The 23,727-nt window shown below is 33.9% G+C and overlaps 1 protein-coding gene across 1 annotated transcript in view; it reads right to left on the bottom strand.

Moving 5' to 3' along the window:
• Nucleotides 1-23,727, bottom strand: part of ERBB4 (erb-b2 receptor tyrosine kinase 4) — a 1,413,192-nt gene that overhangs the window by 342,645 nt on the left and 1,046,820 nt on the right. The window contains exons 15-16 of the mRNA XM_069075217.1: nt 21,265-21,419; nt 11,970-12,044 (exon numbers count right to left, since the gene is read on the bottom strand). Of these exons, the coding sequence (XP_068931318.1) occupies nt 11,970-12,044; nt 21,265-21,419 (230 nt within the window). The remainder of the gene's footprint in view (nt 1-11,969; nt 12,045-21,264; nt 21,420-23,727) is intronic.

The following is a 23,727-nucleotide window of genomic DNA, read 5'->3' as shown; positions in this document are numbered from 1 at the left end:
ATTCCCTAGAATCAGTCTTCAATAATTAAGTGGTTGATGATTTCTGGATCTGCATTGTTGGACATGATGTGGTTTAGGGTTTCTGACATGGTTTAGGGGTGATTGGGCCCCCCAAAATGTCAGGGTACACTTAGAATGAATTCATGCACTCATACCATCTTCTAGCCAAGTGGCAAAGTTTACTGTGATGCCAATGAGGTGGGCAAAGTTCCTTGGGGAGCTTGCAACTTAATGGGGGTGATGCTAATGCTTTCATGGAAAAGGGACAGCAAAAGGAATGCACAGTACGCTAACTAGGTGGGATTAAGGAGTTTTCAGTATATGTAAATGGTCTTGGCACTGGGGTGCTGTAATATATGGGAAAATACAGGGAGTCAACAAAGATAGCTTTATTGATTTGACTAGATAATTATATTCATACAAAGGTTTGCCAGAGGCACCCTGTGCCTGAAACGATAGCCTTTATCTGAGGAATTACAGGGTCAGTTCTGCATGTGTCTTTAATAAGAAAATATTTTTCTGACAGGGGTATACTGAAACTTGTAGTGCTTCAACAGACATGGCTTTTGCATTTTAGGGTTCAGGTTCCATCACCCCATAAGAAGTATTTCCCACCCTGGGAGCTCCCTACTCTAGAAAAGCAACAAGCATTTATAAGACTATGTGCCAGGCACTGTGCTAAATTTTAGGGATGCAAAAAGAAGGTGGGGGGTGGGGCAAAAGTCAGTCCCTACTTTCAAGGAGTCCACATTCTTATGGAGGAAAAAAAGATTGTATACAAATATGCTATACACACTGTCTATATTGGAATAACCATCAGAGGGAAGGGATTAGCTTTAAGGGAGATTGGGAAAGGTTTCATACAGAAAGGGAGATTTTAGCTGGTACTTAAAGGGCACCAGGGAAGGACAGAGGTAGAGATAAAAGAGGGAGACAAATTCAAGCATGAGGACAAGTAATGAAAAAGTCAGAGCAAGGAAATGGTAGGTTTTATAAAAATTCCATAATTTCATAACTGTTTATGTAAGATCTCCCTCAGTTTATTCACCAGTCTTCCTGACCTCAATCCCCAACATCGGTTTGTGTGTAGATGTACGTATGATATATTACATATTTATGTAAGTATGCATGTCTCTGTGTGTGAATTTACAAGCATTTAATGAAATGTGTGAAACACAGCCTCCCATAAAGCTGCAGTAATCACATCTTTTGCCTCTCTAGTTCATCTTTTCTGTACTCTATTGAAGCTGGAGAGAGTAAACACCTTTTATGGAGGCACACACATGTTCTTTACTCCATGCTGGTGCTGTTTGTACACCTGTCACTTAACTCAAAATGGCCTCATCAAGAGGAGGAAAAAGCCTAATCTAGTTCTTGGGATGAGTTTGACAGCCTGACTACCACTTGCCAGCTAAGAAATTAGAGTGTCTAATCTGAGAGTATATTCAGGATGGCAATTCTTGGTTGAGGACATATCCTTGTTCCTGCTGTAGAAACACAGACAGAACACTAACTAGCTATGTGACCATTGGCAAGTAACTTAATGTACATTTCCCTCAGTTTTCACAATTGTAAATAGGGGATAATAATTGTACCAAACTCAAGATTGTTATGAGTATTAAATAGATTCATGTTTTAAAATGTTTAGAATAGTTCCTGGCACATAGTAGGTGACAAATAAAAGCTTATCCCCTTCCTCTATTTCTTAAACTACTTCTTAAAATTTCAGATGCTATATAGATGCTTCATTGTTTTTATTATTATTTGAATCAGGCCAAAATAAAATGATAAATTTTCTCACAGTACATGAACCAAGCTTTCAAATTAAACAAGGCCCCTTGGAATTGTGATTCATGATTTCAAGTACCAATGCTCAGAAATAATTTCTTCATATTACTTAGATTAGTCATAAAGTCACCTTTCAATTCATTTTTACATTTTAATTTATTGTGTCTGACATTCAGTTCTATTTTATCCTGAATTTCAAAATAGGCTTGGGATCCATCAATAACATAATAATGGGTGGAAATTTACCTGTCATTCCCTTTGGAAACAAGAGAGTCTTGTATACTTGCTGACATAGAATTACTTTACCTTTCTTCCCCAATGTATTGGGAAAGCAATTCATAGGATAAAACAAGCATGTTTTTTTTTTATATTAGCATGAGGCATAGGTGAAAGAGTATTAGAAAGGTCCTATGTGCAGAAATAATCTCAATTTGCATGGGGGAATACTTATAAAGTGCTACTTTCCAAGGCCAAGGCAGTCAGCACAATCTGAGTGAATACAACATCAGGCATTTACTAGGATCACAGAATTGAAGAGACTTTCAAAATCATCTGGTCCAATAATGTCCTGTACAGAGGAGAAACCAAGACCCAGGAAGCATATGGCATTGGGAAATACCTTTCATTTTTTGGAACATAGATTTCCCTTCTGCAAAATGAGGGGTTTGAACTGGGTCACTGTGTCAAGTACTTTCCAGCTCAGTCCAAGGTCACATAGTTGTTTCATGTCAGACTTCAGAACAGTACTCAGCTATATTTAAGAAAAAATAATATTTTAACTCCACAGAAGCAGTTGACAAATCTATGCCAGAGATTAAATTCAGGAAGAGTGCATGAAAAGCAATTTGTAGACTGCAAGTAAATGTTTGAGGAAGGAAGACAAAGCACAATGGAATATCTTACATTATTTTCTATTTTTTTATATTTTCATTCATCATTCTATTAACTATACTATAATGCTTTAAAGAATCAACTTTGATTTTGGATTCAAAACACTGAGAGAGGTCTTTCTGGTGAGGGTCAAAGTTTAAATCTTAGCCTGATGCCTAGGGGTGTGTACTGTTGAAAAAATAATTTGGAGTATATGAGTTCTCCCTTATTTAGAATTTTCTTCAGTACATTGCTCTGTCTACTATTTTTTTCTTCTATCCATTCACGTAGCATCTACTACTATTCAGCATTTGCTCAATGGATGAATGTTAACAACTGACTCTGGTTTAACATGTATTTGTGTCTGATGAAAAGAAAGTTGTATTTTCCTTTTTGCCTATTTTTCTGGATATTCTCCTAAATATATTTATGGTCTGATAAAACATGATTTTATTCTTCCATCTTGCTTAAAAACTACAGAGTACTATATGATAATAATTACATGAATCTATCTCTAAACAGTCTGATTTCACTAAGAAAAGAAAAAGAAAACTGGCAGTAACCCAGATGCTAAGGATCATATTCAGGGGAAAGCAAATGCTTGTCTGAAGAAATAAGACAAAAGTGTTCCCATTATTTTATGCCTCATAATTAATATTTTTTAATGAAAGACACTATCAGTTTGCTAAAAATGAAAATTTTATATGAAGTTTAAAATGTCTGAAATGTTTGGGGATCTACAGACCAAGACATGAGAACTATATCAACACAATTAAAAAGCAGTCTTCTTACAAAGAAACACTGATTGCTGAATGGTAGACTGAACCAATATAATAAAATGAAACATTGCCTAAGTTAATTTACTTATTCAGTACCATAACTATCAAACTAACAAATAGAGCTAGGGGAAAAAAAATCAACTGGAAGAACAAAAGGTCAAGACTATTGGTCTCAAATCCAAAATGTCCTCTTGGAAGAGCAGAAGAAGGATTTTTAAAATCACATAAGAAGGGGCGGCCAGGTGGCTCAGTGAGTAAGAGCACCGGTTCCAGTGTCGGGATGACCTGGATCAAATCCGGGCTCAGATACTCAGCACCACACCCAGCAATAACTGGCCGTGTAACCTTGAGCAAGTTACTTAACCCCGATTGCTTTAAAAAAAAAATCACATAAGAGGTGTGGCTAGGTGGTGCAGTGAGTAAAGAGCCAGCCCCAAAGTAAGGAGGACCAGATTTTGGTTCCAGCCTCAGACACTTAACACCCACACAGAAAAACTATCCATGTAACCTTGGGCAAGTTACTTAACCCCAATTGGCCTCCAAAAGGCAAAAAAAAAAAAAAAAATCACATAAGAGAGGTAGATAAAATTTGTGAAATCAAATGAGTTGTTATAATGGAAATGCAAATTTAAAGATCTTCCCTGCCCTTGGGCCCTTTGATAGGCTTAAGAGACTCTGAGAACCTTCCTTGATTTGAAAATATATTCTGCCTCCTAATAGGCTGAATGTGGTCACATGGAGCCAGTGTCAGGAGGCTTGGTTTTCAGGAATGCCCACACCTTGATGCTATGTGATTGGGCAGTGGGTCAAGAGAGTGGTTACATTCTCTGACCCAGGAGAAGGCTATATAATCCCTGATGTGAGGCTTTGCTTTGGGGCTCACTTTGAGAAGTGTTCTGTGATTCAATAAGATGAGACTCTGGGAAGCCATTGTTGAGAGCCCCCCAGCTTTGAAAAAACCAGATGTTGATTTGGTATGGATGTAATGGTTGGACAGTTTGGAAACCTGTCTACTTGATCTGTTTCTCTGTCTCGATAATTCTGTCTGTATATTCTGAAGTTCGGGGTGCTGACCTTTTTCCCCTGAACTAGGTAAATGATCCATATTTGACTAATTAAAATAAGCTTGTTAACCCATTTTGAGTTGCTTTCCTTTAACATAGCAGATCTAAGAACCTGGGTTGGCAGCCACCCTGGGGACACTGGGGTGCTTGCTGTGCAAGAGAATTATGGAAAAAGTCAACAACTTCTAAATTAAATTTTTAAAATGACTGAAGAAAACATGTCCTTAAGAATTGAATTGGCTAAATGGAAAAAGAAAAATTCACTGAAGAAAACAACTACTTTAAAAATAGAATTGGCCAAATAGAAAAGGAGACACAAAAACTAACTGATGAAAACAATTTGTAAAACAAACAAAAAACCTATAAGTGGTCATGTGGAAGCTAATGACTCTATGACACTTCAAGAATCAGTCAAACAAAAACAAAAGAAGAAAAAAAAAAGAAGAAAATGTGAAATACTCAATGGAAACATGACTGACATGGAAAATATATCCAGGACAGATACTTTAAGAGTTATTGGACTACCATGAAAAAATAAAAAAGAGCCTGGACAAAAAATTTCAAGAAATTATCAGGGAAAACTGCCCTGATATCCTAGAACTAGAGGGTAAAATAGTCTTTGAAAGAATCCACTGATAACCTGAAAGATTTCCCAAAATAAGAAGTTCAGGGAATATTGTAGTGGTTCAGAGGAATGAGTTAGGTATACAAGACACATAGTCATTGATTATAGTAATCTACTGCTTGATAAACTCAAAGACTTCTGGGATAATAACTTGCTATTTAATAAAAACTGCTGGGAAAATTGTAAATAGTATGGCAAAAACTAGGCATAGACCAATATCTTATACCATATACTAACATTAAAGTCAGAATGGGTACACAATTTAGACATGAAACGGATACCATGAGCAAATTAAGAGAGCAAAGAATAGTTTAACTATCAAATTTATGGAGAAGGGAAGAATTTATAACCAAGCAAGAAACAGAGAACATCATAATACATAAAATGGATAATTTTGATTACATCAAATTAAAAAAGGTTTGTACAAACAAAGCTAATGTAACCAGTATTAGAAGGGAAGCAGAAAAATGGGAAACATTTTTTACAGTCAGTGTCTCTGATAAAGGTCTCCTCTTAAAATACATAGAGATTTGACTCAAATATATAAGAAAACAAGTCATTCCCCAATTGATAAATCGTCAAAGGATATGAACAGGCAATTTTTGGAAGAAGAAATCAAAGGCATACGAAAGAATGATCTAAATCACTAATAATTAGAAAATTATAAATTAAAACAATTGTGAAGTACCACCTTAGACTCATTATATCAGCTAGGATGACAGAAAAAGGGGAAAAAGACAGATGTGAGAGGGGATTTAGGAAAATATGTATACTAATGCACTGTTGGTTGAGTTGTGAACTGTTTTACCTTTTCTGGAGAATGATGAAGAGGTTGGGTTTTTTTTAGAAAAATATGAGAAGACATATAAACTAATACAAATTTAGTGAGCATAACAAGGATAACTATATATATATATACATATATATATATTAAGGATAAATTGCAGAAGACTTAGCAACACTAATCAATAAAATTTATCATAATAATTCCAAAAGACCCATAATGAAATATATTATCCACCTCCAGGTACAGAACTGATGGACTCTGAGTAAAGTTTGAAGCATTTTCCCTCTTCTTTTATTTTCTCTTTCTTCTTTCCCCCAACAATATGGCTAATATGGAAATATCTATAATAGGTCTTATATTTCTTGCCTTCTCAATGGGTAGATAGATGAATGTATACAATTTGGAACTTAAAATAATTATTAAAAATTTAAAAAAGGTTTAAATGTTTTTGATATACAATTAAATATGTATATATATATATTTCTGTGTGTATACCTGATATTTCCAAATAATCAATTATTAATTATAAAATATTATTATTCCTGAATTATTGAGTAATTTGGGAAAGGAAGGAAGGGGAAGGTTCTAAATGTTCAAGTGAGTCCAGTTATTCCGTTTGTCCTTTAATGCAGACTAATGTGAATGGATTTTCCACATGGAATATTGCCATTTTTAGAATTGATGTCTTATCTCCAAATCCAGTCACTTGAAACATCTTTCTTTGCCTCTGGCTGAAAGTTTATACTTATCTAGCCACAATTTGAGAAGAGATATTAGCATTCATGTATCTCAAAAGGTATACCCATTATTCTGTATTTGTGGGCATTTTGAGTAAAAAAGAAAAGTTTATCCCATGGTATGCTTTGATTACATAGTGTTGGCTTACATGAGTTGAAATGTATGAATAGCTGAGTAAACAGTGAGATCAATATTTTTTTGTTTCACCTGATTTTGATATATTAGAGAGATAGCAAGTATAAAAAAAAAACAACTATGTCACTCTTATTTTTGTGACATTGCCTTGATTCAAAAGTAGAGCCTAAGTGGAATGAGTAAAGTGGACTAGAATAGACATAAATAAGAGCCCCAGTTTTTATTTATTATACAGCAGTAGTGTGGGAGGCATACATTCTAATGTGACTAATTTGGAGGATTCCAAATTCCAGGCTTATCACAAAGAGCTGAAGTAAAACAATGTTTTTGTTAATCAAAACTATATGAGAGGTACTGAATTATAGAAAAAAGTCATAAAAATAGAATTTAGTGGACATTGAATTATTACATTCCTTGGTCAGTGTATGATTTGAACTTGTTAATAAGAAATGCTTTTATAATGTAAATTTAATTATGAATTATAGACACAACTGGGTATAAACATCTTAATTTTGTTTGTCTCTATGTGTGAATGTATATAATATGAATGAAAATATGTGTATATATGTGTTAGCACAGGATTATAAACCCACCAAAGAACAAAATATAGTCATGTCTATTCTATTAAAGTTCATGTAGAAACAGTAGGATAGAATGCATCAAAATTAGAACAATAAAAAAATTTGCTGAAAATATAAATTAATATAAAATTTTGACAATCAAACTAGCTAAAAATTACAGTATATATTTAGATCATTTAACATAAAAGGGAAAGTAGGAGAATATTCTGAGATACTAGGTGTCATTTGGGAACTAAGTACCATATTCCAGAATGGACTGAAGTAAACAAACAAACAAAAAACCAAAAACAACAAACCAGGCTATCCATCCAATTTACCTGGAAGAAGCTCTAGCAGCAGCCTGAAAGCTAAATGGAGTGTGGAAAACCAATTTGTGAATTGCAGAAATGGGAAAAAAATAGCTTTGAAAATCAAAGCTGATATAGGAAATCAGAAACATTTCACCTATTTTCATTTAAAACTTCAGTCTTTGATGATTTAGACAAGAGAATTCTGCATAATGGGATAGTAGGGAATATGAGCTCAAACTATGTGGCACAGAGACATGCTTAGTACAATTTACAGTGACCAAAAGAAAACTAGAACCATTAAAAAAAATTTCAGATACAGTGTGTTCCATAAAAGTCAACTTGTCATCAATGATTGTTTTGTGTCCTTTTCTATCAGTTAATCCCTAGTTTAATTTAGTGACTTCAGTTACTCATAAGGGTTAAACTTTCCCCTCTAAGTTGACAAATTTCAAAAATGGTGGTGACCTCAGTAATTAGCAAGTCCAGCCCATTATATGAAAGGAACTCCCAGTGAGGAAAGCAATTTCCCTCTCCCTCTCCCTCTTTCTCTCTCACATCACTTCACAACTCCCAAACTTCATTGCTAACAGAATATCTCTACCTGAATTTCTCACTCATAGGACTATATACTTATGCCAAACCAAGCATATCATTTTTCTTTACAAAATCAACCATTGTTCCAGTACTACTATTTCTCTAAGTGACACCCTGTATTCCATGTCTGAAGCTTTGGTAATGCATTATCTCCTCTCTTTCTTCACTTTCCATGTCGATTAAAGAACTAAGTTCTGTTACTTCTAGCTCCAAATTTCTTTCTTTCCATCCTTTCTACTCATTCTGTCATACTATCATTATAGGTCCTTATTACTAAAATACCTGAATGGATATAATATCCTCTTACTAAGTTTTTCTGACTCTTGCTTCTCACACCTCCAATCCATTCCTCATAGTTGGGAGACATTTCCCTTTTGCAAAGATCTAATCATTACTTGGGGCAGCTAGGTGTCATGGTAGATAGAGTGCCATGGTTGGAGGTAGGAAGAACTGAGTTCAAATATGACCTCAGATCCTTACCAGTAGTATGACTCTGGGCAAATCACTTAATCCTGTTTATCTCGGTTCCCTCATATGTAAAATGAGCTAGAGAAGAAAATGGCAAATCACGCCAGTTATTTTGTCAAGAAAAACCCATATGGGGTCACAAAGAGTCAAACATGACTGAAATGACTAACCAACAAATTGTGTTATTAAAACTCTACAATAAGGGCAGCTAGGTGACACAATGGATAGAGCATAGACCCCAGAGTCAGGAGGACCTGAGTTCAAATCTGTCTCAAACACTTAATAGTTGTGTGACCCTGGGCAAGTCACTTAACCCTGACTGCCTCCAAAAAATAAAAAATAAAAAATCAACAAATGTATAATAGTTCTATATTACCTAATGATAAACAGTATGCATGTATGTATGCATGTATGTATGTATGTGTGTGTGTATCAATTCAGTAAATACTGGTTATATTTATTATGCTTTGCATCAAAGATCCTCTATAATTCAAAACTACCCTATCCTTCCTGCCTTATTACTTCTCTCTAGTTTCTCAACACTTTACCACTTCTGTGCATTTAATCATACTATCCTCTATTACTGATGTGTTCTTACTACCTCATCTTTGCTTCTTGAATTCATATTTTAAATCCTAAATGAAAAACATCATCCTTCAAGGAACATTCATGCATCTTCCATATTTATAAAACTTTGTTTTTCCTTTAAATGACATCACTTGGTACTTTCTATGTACTGCATACAAGATGTAAAAGAGTTATTTGCTTACCAGCAATGTCCTCCCACTGTAAACTGTCACCTGCATTAGCACAAGGACACTTTTTCCCCAAACTTTGTTTTTCACAGTTTCCTAGAACAATTTTTTTCTATAACTAGGAGCTTAACATTTGTTTCATTAAATTAATTAAAATCACAGGTTTAAATGTCATTGAGGATGAGAAAAATACAAAGGACTTTTGAGAGATTTTTCTAGGCTGTGCTTTCACTTTAATACAGGCTCAAACTTGCAGTGATCTAGAGATTTTAAGTTTATAGAATAAAGAACTTCCTTAACACCTTTTCCTAATCCATTTTAATGTAAAAAAAAAAACAAACCTCAGTCACATCTAGCCTTTTTATACCCATATTGAAGCAGATCTAAGTACCAAACAGACTTTAAAATCAGACTTCTGTTCACAGGCAAAAAAGAAATACACTCAATACTGGCATAGTGATGTGTGTGTGTCTATGTACATGTATACAGACATACATATATAGATATAGATATATAAAACTCATCAATTGAACCAATATTTATTAAGCACTATGTTCAAGGCACTGCAGATAAAAAGATGAAAATTCAACTGTCTCTGCCCTCAAGAAGAAATAACACATGCAAATATTAAGTAAATATAAATTAATTTCAAGAGAGAAAAGGCATGACCAATTTGGGGAAGGAGAAATTGGGAAAGTTTTCAGGAGGTAGAACCTGAACTGGGCTCTGAAGGAAGTTAAGAGGTGGAAGGTCAGATGGCTTCCATACTAAGCAATGGCTTGCAGGAGCACAGAGGGGGTAGATCAAACACTGAGTTTAGGAAATTGTAAGGAGACCAGTGTGGTTAGAACAGAAAGGATAAAAAAGGAAGTACATAAAATGAGCCTGAAAAATAGCTTTGAACTTGACTATGAAGGGCTTTAAGATCCTAGGTGAGAAGTTTGCATTTTAAACTAAATATAATAAGAAGCCACTGAAAAGTTTTCAGCAGGAGAGTGGCTTATTCCTTTGGTTGCTAAATTTGATAACTTCATGGAAAATAGATGAAAAAAAGAAAGATATTGTGGGTGAGGAGATCAATTAGAAGATTTTTTCAGTAGTTAGTTAAGGGGTGATAAAGGTCTGAACTCGGGTAGGAACTATATGAGTCAAAAGAAAGAAACAAATGATTTCCTCTTCTAATTAACAAGATCCTGAATTAAGTGGAACAGGTGCTGTCAAATCCATGAAATAATAAATAATAATTTATATCTATAAAGATATAAATCAAAACTTAAAAGCCTCATCCATTGTAAGACTTAGATAACAATACCATAATCTTCAGGCTACCGAAATAGTCTACTGACTTTAATGAAATTATTGAATCATCAGACATCAGGTATAGAAAATATGATGATGTCAAGATATACAATGACTACAAATGTGTTGTCATGCAAATATGTGGGTGACAGTAGTGACCTATCGTCTATTTTTATTTTAACTTTCTTTTCCTCTTACTGAATGATGATAGTCACACTCTTTCTTTGGTAATATGGCCACGCATTGTGATATGGTTAACCAGATTTAGGTGAAGGGTATGGAGAAGATGGTGTCCAAGGAAATATTGTTTTTCCTGTGAAAAATAAGATGGACTCTTAACTTCATGTTCTCACCAATTAAGCTTTAGATCACGGCAAATAATTGCCAGTGATATTTAGGCCAATTTGCTAGGGAGTCAATTCATTCCTCAAAGCTTTTGACTTCACAACTGATTTTATAGGAAAAATACTTATAATATAATAGCACATACAATACCAAATCCTTTAATCTACACAATTCAGTTGTCATTATTCTGTTCTGATAATTGCCCTGATCAAAAGTCCCGCTATTTTATTTGTTAAGCACCAGTTAAATGATCCTAAAAGATACAATGGTCCTGCCAAGAAGGATGTGAACAAAGAGTCTGAAAATATGGCAGCTTTTTTTCACAAAATTGTTGATGTTCAAATGTTTTGCTACTAAAAGGTAAACATTACAATGAAACATTTCATTCAATGAAATTGGAAGACAAAACCATTATTGAGAAATTTGTAGTAAACATACCAACCAGTTTATCTTAGTTTTTTTTTTAAACCAGGATCTAGCTATGATCCATCAAAGATTAATTTAAGGAATCGTTTAACCACAGACTTCTACAATCCTCGATCATGAATTTGCCTTTTTCTAGTCACAGAGTCCTTACTTTAAATTTTCAAGTAAAATTCTAGGCAACTGGTTTGTCACTATGTATTTACTTTCTAAGTTAATCAGTGACACTGCTGATCCAAACTTAGACACTTTACTGGTTGGGGATAAGGGAGGTTAATAAAAAGCAATGAACATGGTTGGTATTTCTATGCATCTTTCTTGATCCATAGATTATTAATTTAAAATAAGAACTAAACTGGTTAGTACTTCTTATCTAGGATAATTGGGAGAAGATTTGAGAGACAAAATGGAAACATGGTAGATGTTACCTAGCATGTTGTGGTAAAGTGGAATGGCCCGTCCATGGGTAGTAAATGCAGTCATGACTAGAGGGACCGCTACACCTGCAGGCAATTACAGAACAGAAAATATCACTCGCCATTCACAGGGACATGCACACTCATGCACCCTGCTCACACTTGGAGCATCAGGAAGGAGAAACATGGGAAGTAAGCACTCCAAATACCTATCCATCAGGCCGATGCAGTCATCAATACTTGAGCCTATGCACCTGCAGCAATCCAGATTAAAAAAAAAAAAAGACAAGAAAAATCAGTTATTTTTCAGAAGGATCAGAAAAACAAATATCTCACATAACAAATTCTTAATTATATTTTTAGATGATTTCTAGGATCCCATGAAATTAAAGTCTAAAACAAAATAATTATTTAGTATAAATACAGTGAAGAAACAAAATGGTCTCTCAAGGAGGGTCCATAGAAAACAAGTTTCCAGAGAAAGACAGTTGATTTATGTGGATCTCTTTCAAACAAGTAGAGCATTTTCAAAATTTGCAGATCCAATTATTTTGCTCCTTTCACAAATATCTGTATGGTTGAAAATCTGATAATTCAATGACAATACCATGATTGCTGTTATAAATTTAGTTTCTTTTGATTCATTTAAATTTAAGTAAAACATAATTAAGAAAATTGTTTGACTACTCTGTAACTTAATGTTAACCTTTAATTGATTTGGTTGAGTGGGCATCCAGAAAGTTTACACTCTGAAAAAAATCAACCAAAAGATTATATTTCTTAATGGCAATTGCCTTTAAAATATACTTAAATTTAAACATGAATTCATTTTATACCAAATAACTTGCTTTACTGAATTTCAGTTTAACTTGACAGTCTCCTTTAAAATAGTCCTATTCTGACAGGCCAAGCCCCCCCCCCCCCAAACAAAACAAAACAAATAACTCTATGTGTGTGTGCGTGTGTGTATGTGTGTGTGTTTAAACTGCCATAATTTGGAAGTCAATAGTGGTGAATAAATATCCTTTCTGCAATCAAATGAATGAAATGAGGTCCAAGTCGTTAATCAGTCCTTTGAGGTTTACATTTCAATGCAATTACTTTTGTGTATCTTGTCTGTAAAGGGAGTTGAATAAGGAAATAGCACAAAAAGTCAGAGATTACTAATCAACTAAACAACAAACTTCTGTCTATGCATATAGAAAAAAATTAATGAACAATTTCTGAAACTTAGACATCAAGTAAATTATCTTTTGTTTGCCTTCTAATGAATCTAATTTGGCCCCCCCTCAAAACTTCTCTGAAGATTCTTTCCGCCCTAACTTACTATCTCAGTTATGAACTTTAAGCATGTTTTGTTTAAAGTTTTCATTCTCTGAAACAAAAGAACAGCCCAAAATTAGTCATTGTAAATGGACATCAAAGTGCTTCCATTCAATGTAGATCATCCATTATTCATATTATTCAGAGAAATTAGTGATCTATTTTTGTTAAATGTATACTAGCTAAGACAGCCCATCTCTTAGCTTAATATGATAAAATATATATATGAATATATAAATATTATATGTATATTAATATGATAAATATATATATATATATATTTTTTTTTTTCTTATTAAGAAGTCCTTTTCATTAAGGCCTTTACTAAAGTGAGACAAGTTATTAGCCTCTTCAGTTCTGGGACATTAACCTGTGAATCAAGTTACAATAATGGTGATTTCCTATCTTTAAACAAACAAACCACAATACTTTGGATCAGCATCAGAAGGATATACGTACATGTCTATATCTATCTATATCTATATCCATCATGTATCTCCACTTATTTATATCCATACATAGTCTTCCTAGAATAATTTTTTTGGCAGACTTGGGTTTTTTTTTTGTTGTTGTTGCTGCTATTGTTGTTGTTCTGTTTTGATTTAGTAAACTGAGGAGCAGAATCTAACTCTCTAAATGTGGGGAAGATAGTAGGTATTGAATTTCTGCCTTTGATAAGCCAAGAAGAAGAAGATATTTAGAGGCAAATGTTTTAGGTGAAGAAATCTGAAAATGAGCTCATATAGACTTTTGGTTCTACCTCTCTCATGTGGCTACCAAGTTCTATTTATAATGGTATTATTTGGTCTTCTTCATATTGGACTATAAACTATTTAAGCTTCTGAGGATGTGTCTTTCTTTTATCTGTATCCTTAGTATTTCATACAATAACTGCCAATTCAATTCAATAAACATGTATTAAGCAACTACTATGTGTCAGTCACTGTGCACATAGTAGTGGCTTAATATATGTTCTGCTGATTAATTTGTATTCCCAAGAGGACTACTGAACATGGTAATCATTTAATAAATGTTTGTTGAATGAATGATATTTAAATGCTTTTTGAATTGGAATAGAACTTGGATGGAAAAGATACAGAAGATTAGATGTTGAAAATCTCTCTTGATTCAAGTTAAATACTAACTTTTAAAATATTTCTTTGGTGGTACAAGTTATATTTCATTGCTTAGTTCACTGTATAAAAGTAGTTTGACATATTTAATTTATTTTATGGTCCCAAAAAAATCACCAAAAAAAACCAAACCCTAAAATTTATTAGCTAGCAACCAAAAAGATATTTTCTTTCAAATTTAGGCTCATCAAATTACTAAGCAAAGTATTAAAATTCTTCAAAAGAAATAAATAACTCCAAGTTGCACATTTGCAGAAATAGCTGGGGGAGAAGTACATATCTGTTTATCTATCTCTCTATCCTTCTATCCATAATCTATCATCTATATATCTATCTACCTATCTACCTGTCTATCTGCCTATCTACCTACCTTCCTACCTACCCACCTGCCTATAATTAAGTTATATCTAAATAATACATTTAATGCCTTATTTCAAGCTAGGATTTGAGTTCAAATCTTTCTGACTCCACAGGAAACACAGTATACACTGTGACACCAGCTGCCTCAAGGCTAGAGATGGGTCTCTTTTACTCTATAATATAACATGACTACAATGTAGGAACATCTAGTTTAGTTAGTTCCTTACAGCCAAGTTCAGGTTGTTAAAGTTTATTTTCATGTACCCAAAGATATTTTAGATGATCAGCAGAAGGCTGACATCTCCCTAATTTCTACCAAGGTTTTTTCACATTTTCTTTACATCATTAGCATCATTTACATATTTAATCTAATAAAGCTGGAGTTGTTTGATGTTCAAAACAATGAAAGGTTCCAGTGAGATTTATGATGGCTAGTTTTTAATGGTTGCTTTGAATGTTTTCCAAATAAAATGTTTTATAAACACACAAACACACACATAATCTGACAATAGAAATATACCATATATTAATATACCTTTTATGACTGTAGGATATCAACAATATATCATAGAAAATCACATATTTTATTGTGAATGAACAAATGAATTTACCAAAGAGAGGAATTCTAATCTTATTCAGTAGCTGCTTTTTAATTAGCAATTGATCTAAAGCATCACGTACAGTACAAAAAAACAGAACACAATGTCATTAACCAACCCATGTCTTATGCCATAAAATATCAGATGTTGCTAACTAAGCTATCAAACCTGTGGAGAAAGGAGTTTAAATGATGATACAGGTAACCTTCTAGTTTCTTTGATAGATATTTCATTTATTGTGAAATAATGTTATTTTAGATGCAGTAGAAATCAAAAGAATTTTTGGACAGAAATATGTCCTGTTAATTACATAAAACTTAACAATTGGGTTGAAGGACAAAGTTCATTTTCTTAAAATACATCTTTTCATAAACTCATTTCTTCTGAGGAATTCTATACTGCTGGGCTTATTAATATATAAAAAAAAACAACAACTTTGGTATGTCTTCTGAAGTCACTTGTGAGCCAAAAAACAGGAGAGTGACTCCATTTTCTCTCAGGATATGCTTTATAAATAGAGTTATTTGTAGATCATTTTCATAAAAATTACTTCTATGAGAAAATAGATGTATAGGTTGATAGTAATCGATGTTCTGTAAGGTGGATTTTTTGATATTAGCAAAGTTCTTATATTTCCCCCCATGCTTCTGGTATCTCTGCCTCCTTCAAATACCTTTAAAATTGCTCCCTCAATTTCCTCAAAATGGTGGACCTACTCTGTCTTTATTTGGTCTAGTTGTTTTGCTCTTCCCATCTGTGTTTCCTTCAGGGCATTTTTACTTCCTCTTTAAGGAACAGGCAAATATGGTCAATTGATAATTCTTGATGATGAAAAGTTGATGTAAGATACCGGATATTGTCCAAAGGCCAATAGATATGTGTAAAATGGGCATAAAAAAAGATGCAATCTATTACATATAAGAAGTTATGATATGGAAATAGTGTAAAAGATGTTATAAAATGTGATTAAAAGTTGGGCTAGTCATATAGTCATCACAAAGAGTAATTGATGAACAATCTACTTGCTCTTTATTCACCTTTGTGATTTCAGGTTAACTCAAGGAATCCATTAACATAATGTGTATAATCCATGTTGAACTTACAGGAAGATATTATTAATAAGAGTGATAGACAATAGATAGATGTCTGGGCTGTAAACTCCCATTAGCAGAAGATAGAACATATCAGTTGGAGTACCTTTACATTGATACATCAGAGTACTGGCAGTAGTAGGATTAATGATGCATTAGATAACCACATATATATAGATTAACATGTAAATATATATTACATTACTATTTTATAATATATATGTAATTGTATAATTCTGTGTTTCTCTGTGTGTATTTCGATGAAAGATTCATTGTAATTTTTTTTAGTGACATGGAGTTGGTCCTTAATGTTCAAGGTCTAAGCTGGCAAAAGAAAAACTCTGGAAAGTTCAACTAAGCTAGAAAAGCTTTCACCAATAACTTGGACATAAAAGGGTTAGATTGTTGTTCTCTGCAGCCCAGTCTAGATAAATTCAGAAAGACTCATCAATAGATTGGTTCTAGTGATGACTGTTTTGATGAAATGACATATCCTTGAAGACTTCAGATAAAACTATGTGCAGATGATACATTATATGCCATGTCTTATGATCATGTTATTGGCAGCAATAATTGTGCAGCCCATTTATACCCATTGTGTCTTTCTATTGATCTGTGGGTTAAACTATGATGTTTAGTCTTCTGAGATCAAAGTGTTAGATGATTCACAGCTCTATGGAATTATTATTGCAAATCTTATTTGAAAAATACATGTATATACACATAAGTTTGCAAAAAAATAGTTTGGTATCATTGAGGGTCATTTAATTTCCCCAATGTAATATATCATGCCTCCTTTGTTCCTATTATCTTCTCATCTCAGTTCAGTATCCAACAGCTCTGCCTGTCCAACATACTTGTACCAGTAGGTTAAAACCAATCATTCACTCACTCAACTGCTTATCATAATATGAATTATATGGATTATTCATCTGCTTAATTTATCCTGGGAGAATTATTAGGGCAATTACTTATGAGTGATCATGCATCTCAGTGAGAAGGATTCATAGTCTTCTGGATTTCAATGTAATCAGAGCAATGTCAAACACAAGTCAGAATATCTTGACATCTTCACCATCTATTGGCATTTAAAAAGAACAATGTAGGCTATTAGACACAGCATCATATTTAGGGTCAGGAGGCCTGAGTCAAACTCAAAATATTTACTACATATGTGATACTGGGTAAATCACTTAAGATTGAAAGGTTATTTCAGCCTCAGTTTCCTCACCTCTAAGATATTTCACAGGTTTATTTTGAGGATCACAATAGGTATCTACATGTATATTTATATCCTTTTTACTTATAGATATGTGTCTATATATAAAACACCCATATATACAGATTACATATAATATATGCCTGTTGGTAAATTAATATATGTGTATACATGTATTAATATGTATGCATGTATATGTTTATGGGTATATCTTCTACTTCACAAAAGGTAAAGATCTCTATAATTGTTAGCTATTATCATTATCCATGGGTAATCTTTCTTCCATTGGTACTTTGTGAAATACTTCTTCTATGACACTAGAAATATATACTTAATTCCTCATAAGGATGCTTCTTTGTGATAGGCAGATGATATTGGATACATATGAGTGAAGGATAAACACATATGGTTACTATTAAGTAAGAAATATTTCAAAACAGGACTTAATAATTGTTTGCATGTGTATATGTACATATATATATGTGAATTCATTAATTCATTTATATAAATTCAAGGCTAGTCTAGATAAATTAGGGAAGGCTCAGGTCTTGGTGATGAACTTTTTGTTCATGAAATCACCTACATAAGCATGGAAAGTTAACATCTGGGTTAGTGGGAGTGCTTCATCAAAGTTGTCATGAATTTTGATGAATTTAAATATATATATATTTTTTTTTTCATCTGAGGTAATCATTATGACTATCACATTAAACAAAATTTCAGTGGAATAAGGACATTTAGATTTCATGCAGAAGATTTGGGGTCCTGGTGGTCATTAAAAATTAAATATAAGTATTTTCCTTCCAAAATGTGATGAAAAGACCATTATAATTAACTTATTTCTCGAATTATTAAACTGGCACTTTTGAGACTTAGAAATGAGATGCTGGTAGCTATAGGAGAAGCTGGCATGGAAAGCCTCTACCTTGAATCTCTAAGGTCAGGTAGACATACACATGTCATTAAATACATTTCAAAGTTAAAATAGTCATTAGTTGTATCATCTGACCAAAGCCTCTGTGATTTCAACATAAGTTCGTGTGGCTTCATATACTCAATTTGCAATAGAAAGATCCTCTACATAACTTATTTCATCAAAAACTTTCAAAGTAGAGTGCTGGCCAGTAATAGAGCAGAACTGGGAATTCCTAAGTCCAAAAATCATAGACTGTGGCTTGATTCACTTGTCTGAATTCAGTGATCCTAGGCACCTGGGAGGCTAGTAGAAGAAGGGGGAGCCTAAGGCTAAAATGCAAATGAAAAATACACAGGCTTGAATCAATCATTAGAGACCCTACTTAGGCATATACCCCTGAACGTGATGCATTCTAATTCTATCTGCCCACAACTCTGTAGCATCACACTGCTAAAGGCTGGTTCCTCTCTATTTGCTTACAATTCCCAGGTGAGATTTTGGGATTTGTTCTGTAATAAACCTTCATCCTCCCTCCTGGCCAAGATCCAAGATCTTGCCGTTCAGAGAAAACTATTTCTTTTTCACAGTTTCCTACTTCTATCTTCCCACCTATGTATTTCCCTTTATTACATAACTGTGATTTAAAGGAGCTGGGAGGAAGACACATCAGCAGCAGATCCAGACTGTGTCTCTGTGATCTCACTTTCATTTCCCTAATGGCTCCATTGTAATTAGATTTGCAAAAAACAGCAAAAGGTCTCATTTTGAATGGCAACAGCTGTTGACATCAACATTATATTGAATAATTTACTGGTTTAATTTTAGCTGCAAAACAATAAAATCCTCTTGTGGATGATTATTTTAGCAAGCAAAGTTCCCTCTCCCCTCCCCCACTCTCTGGTGACTCTTCCTCCCTTTCCAAAGGTACCAGTTGTTCTTCATAAAAGATTTTATCTCAAGTGAAATCCATACTCACAAAACACAGAACCATGCTAGTATCCATTTACTGCTTCTTAGCTCCCTCAATGAAATGCTTCTTTAGGATGATTTCAGTCTCCACAGGTCTCTGTGCTAGCACACATTAATCAAGGAACTGACAAAGGTAGCTTGGCTGAACTGAATTTGAATGGCAGGATTTTTATTACTCCACCTTATAAGGACTGCCACTGAGGAAAACAGCTTGTGGTGCCAATGCTCATCCTATAGGAAATGGTTGAAACACTTCAAAACGGATGTCTTTTCCTCCAGCAGTAGAAGATGTTAGTTGCTTAACTTCTGCAATATTCCCTTACCAGCTGGTCATTAAACTGGTACAGAAGTCCTTGATGGATTCTCATACTTACCTACCAGAAATAATATGTCCACAAGAGCAGGAAGAAGACTTTGTGTTATAGCTCAAGGAAAGAAAAGAAAAAAAAAAACCTCTCGGTCCTGGAATAAGTTGGTTTTAGAAGGAAATGGGAAAAAGGCACTTCTAAAAAAGAGATTTCCTACATGTTGTTACCTTCTAATAGGTGGATGAAATTAATTCTCCAAATTTTCTTCTTATAATTTTTTCACACACACACATATATACATATACATGCATATGTGTATGTGTATATATAGATATATGTAAATAATTATTTTTCCACTTCCTTTGAAGTGGTTTTGTGGTCAAGCTCCTCATTGTCTTTCTAGATCTTTGCCAACTAGTTGGAGTTCAGGAAAGTTCCTTAAACAAAGCTTGGGTATAGCTATGTCTTCAGTCTCCCCAAAGGGGAATAACATATATTCTTCAGCAAGTGTGGGGGAACCTGATAGTCACTGTAAAATAAATCTTACTGACTAAATGAGAATAAAGGAGAGACACATCTTTAAACTTAATATATCACTAAAAGAAGAATTCAAGGTTATGAGATAATATGAAATTAAAATTGTTTTAAATAATATGTGTGTTTGGGTCAGTTTTTTTTTTCATTTCTGTTTTGTCAAGTTTAATCCCCAGTTATCCTGAAGGAGTTGGTCAAGGCTCTGGATCAAACGGATAGCTCTTCACTGAAAAACCGTCTATGAAAAAAAGGAAACTCTATCCTGTATCCTTTTGCCAAGATTTGTCGAAAAATCTTTGTCACGAAAATATTATTGTAGACTCCCAGGACTAGAAAGAAGCTCAGAAGCCCCTGAATTCCAAACTCATCTAAAGAATAATATCCCCTCCACAATCTTCTTAGCAAAAATAAATAAATAAATAATTTCTCCAGGTTTATCTGGAAAACCTCCCATGATGGGAGATTTTTATTTATTGGTCCCATCTCAGGGATCAATCAAATTAATCTAATGCCAATTCTCCCATTTTATACTACATCTGTCCCCTTAAGCTACTATTTAAATTATTTTTAAAATATTGTTACATAATTGCATAATACAGAACAAGTCTATAACATTCTTGAAAGTTCCAAGTTGTGTTGGACCTACATTGATTTTTATGGGACAAAAAATAAACTGATGTATTGTCTCAGTTCAATGGCTCTTTAAACTCAAAGAATCAGACAAAAATAATAATAGGGCATAGGGTGAAAAGCATTGCAAAATGAGTAGAAGGTGTTGATACTGGTCAATTTAAAATCTCTAAAATCTGATTTTCCACATTTGCAAGTCAAAATTTGTCCTTTGGGAAAACTTACCCTTGGGTGCAGTTTGGGTGACAGGGGTGGCATTCATGGTCCTGGTCAGCATATTTGAATATAAAGCTATTGGCCCCCTGTAATCCATCAGGACATTTTTCCACACAGTTTGGGCCATCCTTAAAATGAGAACACTTAGTGCAGTTATCTGGTCCCTGCAAATCAAAGGAGAAAGAAAAATGGATGCACTTTCTTTTGAAATTACTACTGGACTAAAACAAGCAATAGTTTACCTATCAGACTTGTGGAGAGGGAAAGACTTTATGACTAAGCAAGAATTAGAGAACATTATAAAATGTAAAATGGATAATTTTGACTACATGAAATTGAAAAGTTTCTGTATAAACAAAGCCAATGTAACCAAGATTAAGAGGGAGGTGGGAAATTGGGAAAGAATCTTTACAACCTATGTCTCTGACAAAGGACTCATTTCTAAAATATACAGAGAATTGAGTCAAATTTATCAGAATACAAGTCATTCCGCAATTGATAAATGGTCAAAGGATATGAACAGGCAGTTTTCAGAGAAAGAAATTAAAGCTATGTATAAGCACATGAAGAAATACTCTAATTCACTATTGATTAGAGAAATGCAAATCAAAACAACTCTGAGGTACCACATCTCACCAGCCAGAGTGGCTAAGATGACAAAACAGGAAAATGACAAATGTTGGAGAGTATGTGGGCAAATTGGAACACTAATGCATTGATGGTGGAGTTGTGAACTGATCCAGCCTTTCTGGAGAACAATCTGGAATTATGCCCAAAGGGCTATAAATACTTTCATACCCTTTGATCCAGCAATACCACTCCTAGGTTTATATCCCAAAGAGATCATAGGAATGAGAGAAAGACCCATATGTACAAAAATGTTTATAGCAGCTCTTTTTATGGTAGCAAAGAATTGGAAATTAAGGGTGTGCCCATCAATTGGGGAATGGCTGAACAAGTTGTGGTATATGCATGTTATGGAATACTATTGTGCTATAAGAAATGAGAAGCAGATAGTCTTCATATTTACCTGGAGAGGCTTAAAAGAACTGATGCTGAGTGAGAAGAGTAGAACCAGGAGAAATTTGTACACAATTACAGACACAACGTATGTGTGATGACCAACTTTGATAGACTGGACTCTTCTCAGCAATGCAGTGATATAAGTCAATCCCAAAAGACTCATGATGGAGAGAAATATGTGCATCCAGAGAAATAAAGAACTAGAAAGAACTAAGTTTACATCCAGGTGGAAGCAAAATACCTGATCTTTTTCCTTCTCTTATTTGGTTTTATGTCCTCTTTACCATTTTTCATTCTATCTGGTACAATTCGTCCTTATAACCTGACTAATGTATAATGTGAAAGTATTTACAGATCCTATACTTGACTATAAGCCACCATGGGGGGGGGGAGAGGGAGGTGGACAAAATGTGAAACTCAAGGAATTGTGGAATTGAACCCTGTAAACTAAAAGGAAACAAATTAATTAAAAAAAAGATTAAAAAAAAATTACTACTGGAAGCTGGCTTGTTAGCATTGCATTAGGCACTGTTTCCTCAAAGACACTGGGATACCTTTCCAAAATAATGAATATGGATTTAGCTATGTGAAGACAATTAATTCTAATGAAAGACACACAGATAGTTCTTGGAATGCCTTCCTGCAAACATGACCTTTAGCGTATAATTAAAAACAACAACAACACAAAAACACTTTTGTTTTTTGGAAAATTTACATTTGTTTTTCTTGATCAACATTTCTTGGATCTAGCTAATGGACACAAATCTAGCTTCTCTTCTCATCATTTTTTCCCGTTTTGCCCCCAATGTTAATGGACTAGAGTGTCAAGTGATCAATTCAATGGGATGAGGAAGAACAGCATTTCCTGTGAACGATCATTTGACAATAACATTAGACTACAACAGCATCTGGCAAAACCACATTTGTTCTGAGGCCATTTCAATCACCATCAGTATAACTTTGAAATGGAAAGTAAGGACTCTGTTGCTAAAATACTCAAATAAAAACTGTTTCCTTATGTACAATATGCTAAATATTCATAATGAATGAAAAAAATCACAAAAAAGCAATAAGCATTTAATATGTTTCAAACACTGTGCTAAATGCTAGCAACATAAACAGAAAAAGTGAGACAGTCCCAGTTATCTGGGAGATGACATTTTAATCAAAGAAGTCAAGACAAATAAGCTTTAGCTTTAAGGCACATAGAAAAGCCCTTTGGTTCTTAGGTTTGACACCAAAGCAGATAGCAATACATCTTCTTTTGTGTCATTTCAATTAAGAAAAACTTATGAGTTGAACCATTTTGTGGCGCCAAGGAATTTGGTGGTGAGAATTCTCTTTTCTAGGTCTGGCTAATGAGGGAGCAGAGGATATAGGCCCTGAAGAAGTAAAAACCAGGTCTCATTTCCCTGAAGTCCTCTGGAATTTAAAGTTCTTTACAACTTT

Source organism: Petaurus breviceps, unplaced genomic scaffold (genome assembly GCF_028583685.1).
Source record: "Petaurus breviceps papuanus isolate PSGF00001 unplaced genomic scaffold, PetGlider_PUasm1.0 90903, whole genome shotgun sequence".
NCBI classification, from domain to species: domain Eukaryota; kingdom Metazoa; phylum Chordata; class Mammalia; order Diprotodontia; family Petauridae; genus Petaurus; species Petaurus breviceps.
The sequence above is the reverse complement of the archived record's forward strand: the minus strand, read 5'-3'. Positions and strand labels throughout refer to the sequence as shown.